Source organism: Caretta caretta, chromosome 3 (assembly GCF_965140235.1).
Source record: "Caretta caretta isolate rCarCar2 chromosome 3, rCarCar1.hap1, whole genome shotgun sequence".
Lineage (NCBI taxonomy): Eukaryota > Metazoa > Chordata > Testudines > Cheloniidae > Caretta > Caretta caretta.
The window spans coordinates 30,968,245-30,980,507 of record NC_134208.1 but is presented as its reverse complement, the minus strand read 5'-3'; the positions used below and the strand labels follow the sequence as shown (position 1 = coordinate 30,980,507).

At 41.7% G+C, this 12,263-nt stretch overlaps 1 protein-coding gene across 3 annotated transcripts in view; it reads left to right on the top strand.

The window, feature by feature from the left end:
• The window catches only part of HPCAL1 (hippocalcin like 1), a 109,248-nt gene extending 99,359 nt beyond the window's left edge, over positions 1 to 9,889 (top strand). For all 3 annotated transcript variants that reach the window (XM_048845511.2, XM_048845510.2, XM_048845512.2), the window contains 3 exons: positions 1,914 to 2,316; positions 3,714 to 3,819; positions 8,727 to 9,889. In XM_048845511.2, the coding sequence (XP_048701468.1) occupies positions 1,939 to 2,316; positions 3,714 to 3,819; positions 8,727 to 8,824 (582 nt within the window). In that variant the 5' untranslated portion in view covers positions 1,914 to 1,938 and the 3' untranslated portion in view covers positions 8,825 to 9,889. The remainder of the gene's footprint in view (positions 1 to 1,913; positions 2,317 to 3,713; positions 3,820 to 8,726) is intronic.
• Positions 9,890 to 12,263: the final 2,374 nt, after the last annotated feature.

Sequence of the window (12,263 nt, the reverse complement as noted above, 5' to 3'; positions counted from 1 at the left end):
CTTGTGTGCGGCCGCCCAGGTGCACACCTTAGAGGGAACAATCCGCAGACCACAGTTTGAGAACCTCTGGTCTAGGTCACTCTGGACCCTATCATAGAATATCATGGAATATCAGAGTTGGAAGGGACCTCAGGAGATCATCTTGTCCAACCCCCTGCTCAAAGCAGGACCAATCCTCAATTTTTGCCCCAGATCCCTAAATGGCCCCCTCAAGGATTGAACTCACAACCCTGGGTTTAGCAGGCCAATGCTCAAACCATTGAGCTATCCCTTCCCCCACAAATCCCTACCCTCCAGCGTATCTACCTCTCCCCCCAGCTTAGTGGCATCCACAAACTTGCTGAGGGTGCAATCCATCCCATCATCCAGATCATTAATGTCATCAAGGGCTCTTGTCTGGAATGGGTGAACACCTTCAGCTTGCTCCAAATGTCTACAAAGCACTGAAATAAACAAGCGACCAAAGCCATCATAGCACTAAGGCTCCCTCCTGTCTAAGGGGCCGAGGATGTCTGTTGCACTCAGACCCTTCTTGAACACCTGATTAAAGAGATTTTTGAGATGCCTTTTCACCCAGGTTGAGAATGTTACATTCTGAAGTACTGCGCACTATCGTTGAATAAGCTTGTATAATATCTGCAATCTGATTGACTCAACAGGGAGCCAGACCTTTGTAATTCTCCCATCATATGCATATGTCAGGCCTGTGCAATCGCTTCAGCCAGATTGCAAACCAAGAACTTATTTTGTTTTTAAAATTTCATTGTATACATTCCTAGGAACATTATGAATTAAAATGTGTTTAAAAGAGCTGAATCACTTATGCCTTTCCTTCTCCTTAGGTGACCCAACTGCTCATGCTGCTGCCACTCTTTTGGGGGGAGGGAGGAAAAGGTCTTCTGGGTTGATCCTGTTAAATGTGGGGCCTGCTTTCAGCCCAGACCTCCCTGCAGAACTTCTGTCCTTTGTCCCTTCCCACCCCCCTCTGTTATTCCATCCTGCTTATGCTGTTTGAATGCTGGGCTCAAGCAATGCAAAGCATTCCGAAGGACCTTGACTTGGCTCCAGCTCTGCTGCATGTATCTGCTGCAGATCCAGGGCTGGAGCCTTTGATATTGATTGATGGTAGCAGTAAAAGGGGAAAGCACTGCTTTAGGAAGGGATTTTCAAAGGCACTAAGGGGAGACAGGCACTCAACTCCTATTGACTTACAGTGAGCGTTCAGTGCCTAACTGCCCTTTGTGCCTTTGATTTCTAAGGGGAAGATTTAAATATGTCTAAATTTAAATAAATTTAGTCTTTAAATATGGACATTTTTCAAGCGTTTTCTCCCCATTGCTTCCTGTGCTGGACCCTGGCCCAACCCAGTAATAGCAGCATGTCAGGCTGTGCAGGGCCTTGTGGTCAAAGGCTGGAAAAGCACATTGCAAGCTGGACTGAAGCATCCCAAGCTGTGTCACAGGGTAAACTGGGGTAGAGCTGTAGGGAGAGGAACATGACTGAGCAAGGAGGTATGCACAGGGTCACCCAAAACCACCCATTTCTTCTCTTCTCCATCCCACCTCACCCCCTTCCCCCAGGCCAGCATCAGCAACTGGGAGAGCTTGGAAAAAGGGGAGGAGAAAGTGAAATCAGATATTTCTTTGACAGAGAAGTTTAATAAAATAGAATAAGCACTTTCTTGTTTAAAGCTGTATGCAGATGCTTATATTTAACAGCCCCGTGCTCTCTGCAGTGGAGCAGTATTCTCTCTGGGGTGGCTTCATCAGTTGACATGTTTGTACTTCTTGGACACCCACATATCGATACCTATCTTTCCACTGCATTACTTTTTTACAGTCCATGAGCGAAGTGTATCACTTGGAGTTCAGTCGTGGCACAGAAGGTGACGCGCTTGCTCTTTTGTTTTACAGTTGTTAGATCCTAACCGAGAACAGAATGGGGAAGCAGAACAGTAAACTGCGACCTGAGGTACTCCAGGATCTCCGGGAGAACACCGAATTCACAGACCATGAGCTTCAGGAGTGGTACAAAGGCTTCCTAAAAGATTGCCCCACGGGTCATTTGACCGTTGAGGAATTCAAAAAGATATATGCAAATTTTTTCCCCTATGGTGATGCGTCGAAGTTTGCAGAGCACGTGTTCCGCACTTTTGATACCAATGGTGATGGGACGATTGACTTTAGGGAATTTATCATTGCGCTGAGCGTCACTTCTCGGGGAAAGCTCGAACAGAAGCTGAAATGGGCATTTAGCATGTATGATCTTGATGGCAATGGATATATCAGTCGTGGCGAAATGCTTGAAATCGTGCAGGTGAGGAGTGGTCTCATTCTTTTGTAAAACTTACCTTTTGAAAAAATTACCATTTCAATTAATATTGCTGGAACCACTTGCCTGCTGAGCAAGAGACTTCAGGTCTAGGTAGAGGCGCACCCTAACAGCAATTTTTCTCGCTGCTGGTACTTCAAAGGAGTTGCAGCCAGTGCATAGGTTCTGGAGCAGTTCTTTGCACTGTCATTCCAAATGGCACTGCAGAAAATAATTCTACCCACAAACTACAAATGTGCAGAGGCTCTGAGGAGAAATGGGCCTGAACCAAAACCCCAGTCACCTTGTCTGCCTCCTATCACCTCCAAACCTCTGTCCCCTCCCCCCATTTGAGGTGTTCAAAATTGGTACCAGATCTGGATCCAAATTTTGGAAACAGCCCCAGGGATTATAATGAATTGAACCATAATTCCAGATATGAATGCCATATACTCTGAAGTTCAAATTCTGTGGTTTGAGCCCTACTCTGCTTTTAAAGTGAAAGGCCTTAAACTCCTTTCACCTCACTGCAGTACAGGGGAAGGTGCTGTATAGCTCCTTTCACCCCCCAGCTGTGTAAGAAGCTTCCGAGGATTGGTAATGTCAGAAAGAGCCTTTCCCCCCTAGATCACCAATTTAAATCCCAGTTGTGATTGGTAGTGACAGAAAACACAGACCAGCTGATGTTCAGCCTCTGACGTTATTTGGTGCTCTCAGGCCGGTTCCTACTGGACAGGTATTCAAACCACAAAAGCCACCATCATAGCTGACCTCTCTGAGTGCTTCAGCCAGTGTTGCCAGGAACAGAATTTAGCTGGAGAGTGAACAATTCTTTTCTCCCCCAAGAAATGCTTCCTCTAGAAGAGGCTGGGGAGAAATTAAATTGGCAGGGGAATTTGCCTTGCCCATGCTGTACCTCATGAGTTCAGTGGGTAACAGGTCTTCACTCTAGTAAGTCCATCACCTTTCCAAAGCATGGAAATGTCGCTACCTCCCAGCCCATTGCACACAAATAATTACTGAAAAGTCGTAAGCGCCTGTGCGGGTGCGTTAAAAGCCATCCTGAAGCAATGAGACCATTCCCCAGACTCAAATGGAAGGAAGGAAAATTACACGTGGGAACTTTTTTCATATATATTTTAGCTCTTGCATTTTAGTGTGTTAACTTAAGGACTGACTTGGCTACTAGATTGACTAACATAGTAGTTGTGTTGCTTTTCTAAATCAGAAGTAAATGCTGGAAAAAACAGATCAAGTTTGTAATTCCTTTTATTTGTTTTGGTTTATAGGGGTTTTCAGCTGTCTGCCAAGGTCGTCTGCCTTTGTTTATTGATGAAGGCTTAAGTTCCTTTCCTCAGTCCTGATGCTTTATAGCTTTTCATTATTTTTTTATATGTATTTAGGCAATCTACAAAATGGTGTCATCTGTAATGAAAATGCCAGAAGACGAGTCCACTCCGGAGAAACGAACAGACAAAATCTTCAGACAGATGGACACAAACAATGATGGTATGATTTCCACCAGAAGACCTTACTTAGTTCTTAGAAATAAACATGCATTTTCTGATACCATACTGATAACACTTAGCTTTTAATTAAAAGAAAAAGTTGCTTCCAGGGAGGCTTCAGTTCTGTCCGTCATCTTATAGTGGTGTCAGTCACAGTAACATCTGTCTGAATAAAATAAAGGCGCATGAGCCTTTGTGTTTGTAGAAACCAACAAGGTCCCTATTTTCCTGACTTGTACTGATCTTTTTTGCAAAAAAGTGTGCCCTTTATTTGCGACACTCACCCTTTCAGACCCACAATCTGCTGACAAACCAAGCTAGTGAAATTAGCAGTAGGCCAAGTGCGTGTGCATCTGAAGTAAGGCCCGTCCCCAGGCTTGGTCTGCTGTTTGTTACTATACTGCCCTGCCCTCTGATCTCTTTCTCCATACACACCTGCGTGGGAAATCTTTTCTCAAACCGTATCTGCCCTCCACCCATGGAATTAGGCACCCTGTTGGACTCCAGGCAGCTCAGCTGCATGGCCATCGGTCTGTAGAACACCTTGCTTCTCTACATTGCCTTTGCACCGTCGGTGGGTAACGAATTGTGGTATGGCACAGGAAAGGCAACGGGGAGCCTTGCTCTGGAGCGCAAAAGAAAAGACAGACTATGAGTGGGGCTGAGTGATGGCAAAATGGTAACAGAGGCAGGGAGGAGCTAGATTGTAGAATGAGCAAGGGAGAAAGTGAGCAGAGGAAAATAGAACAAGGACAAAGTCTGGCTCTCCTTACAATTCCCTCTTGTGAGGCTACTCGCATGCATGAGGACAGCAAGATTTGGCCTCAAATTTGTACCTCCATTCTTCTCTCAGCCCTGCAGTTTTATATTCCTGCTTTATGCAGCTTTAGATTTTTCTAGCTCCATTCAGCTGTAGAAGTGATTATGTAGGGCCAGATTTTTTTGAAAGGCAGGGGTTTGTGCTTGCAAAATTGTGCCTCTGAAAATCTGGCCCTGAACTGCACTCTCTAATGCCGCATTGTCCAAACCCAGCACTTAGATCTATGGTTTGCATAGAAAAGCTTTGATGGCCCAGGAATACAACAGTGGGCCGTGAGAGTAGGGAGCTGTGGGGGATGCTGTTGGGATGATGTGTCTAACGCAGAGAGTTATCAAACTTGCAACCTTTGCCTCTGTGGTCCTGACACGCTCCCCAAAAGTTGCTTCAGGCTGCAGGTTTGTTTTCGTTACATCAAGAGATCGCTTCATTACAACGTATACCAATATCAGTGGAGGCAATACCAGTATTGCAGTTTGTGTAATGATGTGATGAATTAATTTACCAGGCACCTTTAGCCACTCCTTCTACCCACTAACTCCCCAGACTAAAATGTGGGAATAGAATCAATCGTTTTCCCCGCATCACACTGCCAAAGAAATGGTTCCACCTTGTCCCATCAGTTGTGAAATTTTCCTTGTAAACTACCTTGGTTAGAGGCCCAAGATGGGCAGCCTTCAGTCTTGGGTCTGCGACAGCTCTTAGGGTATGTCTGCATAGCAAAGGTAGTACACAGGCTAGCCTGCCCAAGCTAGCTTGAATCCAGCTAGGATGGCTAACAATAGCAGGGAAGACAGCACAGTGCTGTCTTTGGAGCAAGCTGACAAGCAAAGTACATACAGGGCCTGTGCCACCAGGCTTGTGCTACCCAGGCTGAAGCCCACACTGCACTGTTTTCATTGCTCTTGTTAGTTGTGTGAGCTGGACTCACGTTTGTTCGTGTAGGCTCACTCACTTGTGGCTTTTGCTGTGCAGACATGCCCTTCAAGAGTTTAAAATCTGATATTTCAGGGTGCAACAGGGGTAGAAACAGGAGCTTTTGCCTATTGGAAAAGGAGAGGTGTTCAGTTTCTCTGTGGGGCCCACCCAGCAGTTGCTTCTAGCCCTGAAAAGGCCTGAGATATCTGACTTTTAAAGTTATGACCCTTGGGTGCAGAAAAGCTGTTCTGTCTTATAGATTTGTATGGCTCCCTCTGAGTCATGTTCTGTTGAACTGACAGTAGCTAGAGCCCTGGGGTAAAATCCTGGCTTTGCTGAGGTCCACAGAGTTTTGCCATTGACTTCAATGGGGCCAGGATTTCACTCTTTGGCTCTACGTGTGGAGGGATACAAAACTAAAACATGTAAAGTAGTCCTTCTGTGACATGTGTGGCATGCAGAGATACATGATAAGGCAATGTGGCAAAACCTGGCAATTGCATAACTAGCAAAATGTTACTCCTGTACGTAATGTATTGCTAAGTAATACAGTGTACATGCTGAGAGGTGTAATGGAGCAGTGCTTACATTTCAACCCCTCTAACTGTCCCTCCTGCATTTCCAAACAAGAGAGAGGAGAATAGCACCTTGTGTGTGTGCTTCATTGTTAGGACTTGAATGGCTTCTCATTGTCTGTTGTGCAGTGGGGCAATGCTGCCAGATTTTGCTTTGTACTGTGCTTTGTTCTGGAGTGTTGCACACAAACAAACAAACAAAATCAACTTGTGCAGAGTTTTGTGAAAACTTTCAGACTAGCAAAAATTCTTCTCAGACATGCCAGTGTTTTAACAAAAAAACAGTTCACCCAGAATATAAGTGCCTTGTCTTGCTTTGGGCCCTTGCATATCTCTGCTTTCCTGGCACATGACATACCTTGGTCAGGTGAGCTAATGCTGGTACTTGACCACTGAATCCAGCCCTTGTCCCCACAATAGGCTGAGGCCATCTCTATATGCATTTTCTCTAATATTTTTAATAAAAACAAATGTTACACATCTGCTCCCTCCCAGGGCCTTACACTTGTAGCCAAAAGGGATAACGAGCAAAAGTCAAGTGCACATCTGAATCTGTGGTAGGAAGCTTCCATTTGGAACAATAAAAGGTATGTTAGTCTAAAAAAAACAACAACCCCACAGTAAAAATAGAGTGTAAGAACAGATACATCTATAATTCATTGAGACACTCTGATACTCTGAGAATGAGTGTTGTAGGAAGAAAATGTGTAAATTAATACCGTACTCTGGAGTACGTAACTAAACACATGCAGGGAGCAATTAAAAACAAAAAAAAAGCAGTATGAGCCAAAAGTAGTGCTAAATGTTAGAGAGTATAACCTAAGGGGTGGAACTGAAATGTAATGAGGTGGTTCTCACAGTGGAATGTTTCTGTTTGAGTATGTTCATTGTACGTGTGTTTGAAGTCTCAGCTGAGGATCTAAGCTAAAATTCTACTTCCTAATACATGTGCAGTGTGATTGGGGCTTCGGTATAAGTGATCACATAAGATTATGCAAAATGTGCCACACTGTTCTGCAAAGAGTTATTTCTATTTTGCTAAGAGGAAATTATGTGGTGGTTATTTCTGTAATGGGGTCAATTTAAATTGGGTAAGAATTGTCTTGGAATGTTGTGGTATATAATTATTATATGAAATATTGTATTTCAATCAGATGTAACGTAAATGGACATGACTGCGAGAATATTTTGTGTAATAGACAATCCCAGTAGCAAATATTTTTATTAAAAAGTATAAAAACCTGCTGATTAAACAAATTACACATATAAGAGACTTCTTTTATAGAGTATTTGGGTCATTAGCATCTACTAATAACTATTCCAGATCTACAACTTTAGACGTGTAAGTAGGTTCATTGAATTCAGGACTGTTCTAAACTTTGCCAGCTTGTAACAAGCCTTGAGATTATAAAAGTCAGAAGGCATTTCAGGAATTCAGCACACTTCAGTCTGCTGGGGAGGTTACATTGACTCAAGGGTGGAATCATCAAGCCCAGTGAAATCATCCTAGAAAGATCCATTTCATTTCTCATAAATGTTGTTTTGTTGCTTATTTGTCTCCATCAGTGGATGTGTAACATACTATACAAGAGAATACCATTGCACATGCATCAGATGCAAAGTATTGATCAGAAAAATATAATATTTCAATACTGTTGTTCAAATTACGGTTAATGAAGGCGATCCTGAAAGCCTCTGTTGGCAGCACTTTCACTGAGCTCAGTGGAGTTCTGCCATCCCAGGGCTTGTAGGTGTGGTCCCAGAGTGAAACTGTCGTAAGAGAACAGTGCTAGACTTTTCAGCAATGGTGGCTAACAAATAATTACAAGCGGTGCAAACTTTGGTCGTTTTGATTAATGGACACCTTTGTGAATTTCAGGTTTTAGAAGCCATTCATAGCCACAAATTTGTCTATGGTTTTCAACCCTAACCCCATAAATCAGCCCAAATTGGTGAAGTTGGCCCAAGTTTCAGGTTTGTAACAAAGCCTGAAAAAACTAATTCATAGGGGTCTGATTGCAAAGGTTTTGCCAGCTCAGCAAACAGGGCATCACTTCAGCATCCCTCAAGGCCTGTTTCTTTCACCACAGCACAACTGACCATCGCAATAATTCACACATGTAGAAGAAACTACATCACGTTGCCCAGTGTTGGGACACTGTTACATGATCACCTATCAGTGCATATGGTGCAAATATCCTGGGTCCAGTGTGGTTTAAAATGTCGCCCTTGATTGAAGCACCATTTATAGACTAGTTTCTGTGTATCTTTAATGAATGTTTGTACTCCAGTTTTGTATTAAGCCAGTTCTCTGCTTAAATTGTTGCCCTAAGGTGGCATTATTAGTACAGTTGTTTTAACTTGATAATGTCCCTGTTTAATGTCAAATGTAAAGTAAAATATTAGATTTGTTTACTTGAAAAAATACTGCATCCAGGTTTGAGGAGGAAGGGAGTGCGTGGTTCCCCTGCACTGTAGCCAATTTCACCCTAAATCCACTTGTTGTAGGATATGTGTTTAAGCTTTCTGTGAAAGTTTTATTTTTAAGCTCTGTTTGATCTTGCAATGCAAGTGACGTTTCTGTTTTCTCCCTTCAAGGTAAACTATCCCTCGAAGAGTTTATTAAAGGTGCCAAGAGTGATCCCTCTATTGTGCGATTGTTACAATGTGATCCAAGCAGTGCAAGTCAGTTCTAATTAAACTCTGGACAGTTTGCAAAGAAACTGCTGGCTTGTCGTTCAAGCTTTGCTCGCAAATGGATGCCTTCTCAATCATTCCTCAACTTGCTAGTGGATAAGATTCCATTGCCAGATTTTGTGTGTGCACACACGCGTGCGTGTATCAGAGTGAGGACTGCTTCACTCCTCTCACTAACACAAGTGCAACATTCCTTTTGCAGTTCTGTTTTTCTCCCCCTTCATCCCCTCCGATGTTACCACTCACTCTACACGGTTAATGTAATTGAAAGGTATGTTTACATGCAGATACGAAGAGTTCAAATTTCTGGTGAGATATCCCATCTTTTAGTCAGTAAGAATGATGACATTCTAGTAGCCGCAAGAAGATACTAGATAGAATTTTTATCCAACATAGCAGATGGTAGGTCATCACTTTTGAAGCAAAATGTGAACTGAATGGAGTAGAAAGAAGAAGAAAAAAGCTTTTCTTGGCATGGTTCCAAATTGTCTGTGCTTTTGAGGAAAATTGCTTGCACTTATCTAATTGTCTACTTTCTTTTAATATATATATAAATTATATATATATATGGTGAAGTAAAATTTAATATGTAGGTCAGGTATTTAATGCATAAAGTAGAATTCAAGCTTAATTTCTTCTTGTTTGTGATTTATTCAAATCTCGAAGATTGTTTTTGAGATATTTATGCATTAGCAAATTGCTGTTAAAGAAAATGCATGACTAGCAATTTATAGCTATTTCATTCTGTTTCATTACTGAATGCAAATATTTGTTCATTTTTACTGTTTATCGTTCCAGCGTTTACTGTATTAACAAAAGAATAAAAGGAATAAATCCTCATTTTGTATTTCTCAGTGGAGTCCCACTTAGTGGTTGTTGCAGCATTAACTGGCTTTTGAGTGACATGAGGTGATGTGACTCACATTGCTATTCTAAACCTTGCTATGCTCTCCATTCTTTTGCTGTCAATATGTTAATAGTCTTGTGCAATCCAGTGTTATTTAATATCTGCCTAATGCCAAGAAATATTAATTGAAATAAAAGACTACTTTTCTGGTCAATAACTGTCTTATTTTAACCAGTGTACAAGTTACTGTTCCATAGTTGTGCATGTGATGAATATAGTCAGGACAAGAATACTGAAAGCTTTCCTGCCCTTCCCTCCCTTACATCCCCTCATCTAGGGGAGGGGAGGCAACCTATTCCCCGCTGTCCTTCCATGGTTGGCATCTCTGCTGAGATTAGCCAACAAACGAGTATTTTAGTGCCCACTATGTTGATGGTCCTTGGAAACCCTTCCCCAAAGGAAACCGGACTGAGACTATGACACTGATTTCACACAGTCCACTGAAGATCTGATAGCTCCAAGTCACCGCTGGCCTAGGCTGGATTTAGAGTTGGCTGGTAGATAAAGCATCAGGTACTGGAAGTCAGGAAACATAGGTTCTGTCCCTGGCTTCTGCCATTGACTCGCTGTGTGAGTTCCTGCTTCTTCTCTCTGTACCTAAGAAGCACTGTATCAGTGCTCAGTATTACTAATATTGCTCATTAACATAATGGTGTGAGGCTCTATGTCCTATTACGTGTGCGCAGTCCCCCAACAAACCTGCGGCTAACAAATGCAGCCTTTTTTATTGAAAGAAAAATGGACCAAAGTTCTTTTCCAGTATACAGAGGATCTGTGCAGCCAGAAGTACATTTCAGTGAGGTATGTGCCACTGAAACAATATCTGGCATCAATGACATAATATGCAAAGTTTTCCTAGACCCATGTTTATAAAGCACATGCTGAAGTACAGCAAAGTGCTTAAGCATCTGTTTAAGTCAATTAAAGTCAATGGGACTTCAGCGTGTGCCTAAAGTTAAACACGTGCTTAAGTGTTTAGTTGAATAGACAAAGTCTGTGGAATCAGGATACAAGATAGCAGCAATTGGGTGTTTGTATGCACCTTCACTGTAAAAAATGAATTGGGAAAGAGGGCCACTTACAATGCCCGATCAGAGATACTGCTGGATGAAATTTGGCGTAACGTGACCTTTTACCAAACCTTAGCCTGAGAAATGTTTCCATGATTTTATTTTTTTTTAAGAATTTCAGTTTGAACCTCTTAGAAAAACAAACATTCCCCTAAAAAGAAAAGGAGTACTTGTGGCACCTTAGAGACTAACCAATTTATTTGAGCATGAGCTTTCGTGAGCTACAGCTTCCCCTGTCACCCTGAAAGAAAAAACTAACTAAAACCGATCTGCTTGCCTTTTCCTTGGTCACCCTGGAAGAAATGCTTAAAGTAAACCACATGAACAGTAACAAACAAAATGATGTTTTCGATTCTTCCAGTTTTAATAAGTGAAGATTGTAAGAGAGGAAAGAACTAGGGTTTTTTAATTAACATTTTTCTCTTTTTAAAATCATTTAACAAACAAAAAACATCCTCACCGATGTTACAAATGGCACCTTAGATTGGGTTTATTATCGGTAATTTTCACTCTGCGATAAGTGTCCAAGTCAAGTGAAAAAACAAACAAACAGTTTCATACTTCTTTTCTAGTCTATTTCATGGTCAAGTTCTCATGCCTAGAATGCCGCAGCATTTGAATTGTAAAACACTGTTGCATTAATGACATTTTTGCATGTAATTGTAGCTTAACATTGAGAGACACAAAGTTAAAGTTCTCACAGCAGCCATAGCTCAAGCAAATTGCACACATTTAAAATCTATAGTGTGTAACTAAGCAGAATTATGCCAGTGAAGAGGACTATTTTTGAATTCCCTGTCTGCTTTGTATGATTTTTTAAAATATTTTGGTTATGTATTTAGTCAAAAATCACAAAATTTTGTAAGGATCAGGTAAGCAAAATTATTAGGATCTGATAAATGTCAGACTGATGTGTGTCCCATCCATTCTTTCCTCTTGTTGTCGTTTTCTTTGTTCTGCCATTGCGCATTTCCTTCCCTTTCTGTTCCCAGATTTCTCGTTCTCTGTAAGGACAATCAGACCTTAGAGATCATCAAAGATAAACCTTCATAGAGAGAGTCAAAAAATTTCTGCCTAGTAATCTTTCCCATGGAAAATGTTCATCTCCACAAAAAAATTTTCAGTTGGAAAAATGAAAATTTGGGGGGACTTTTTGAAATAAAACATTTTTCATTTCAATACTTTTCAGAATTTTTCATTCAGTGAAATTTTTCAATCTTTCAACTTTCCGTCTTGGTTCAGAACTCATTCCAAAATGTCAGCCTAGCCCACGGGATGAAAATTCTATTTCCCTCTGCAAGATTGCTGCAGCTTGCTGGGATTCTGCCCAGCTACATTCAAACTGGGATTTTGTCCCATTCCCAGATTTTACTGGCTGCCTGAGCATGTTCTGTTCCCCTCTAGCTCTCCCTGAATTACCTTCCCTCTCCTTCCCGACATCATTTTCTCCCCTTCTTGCAT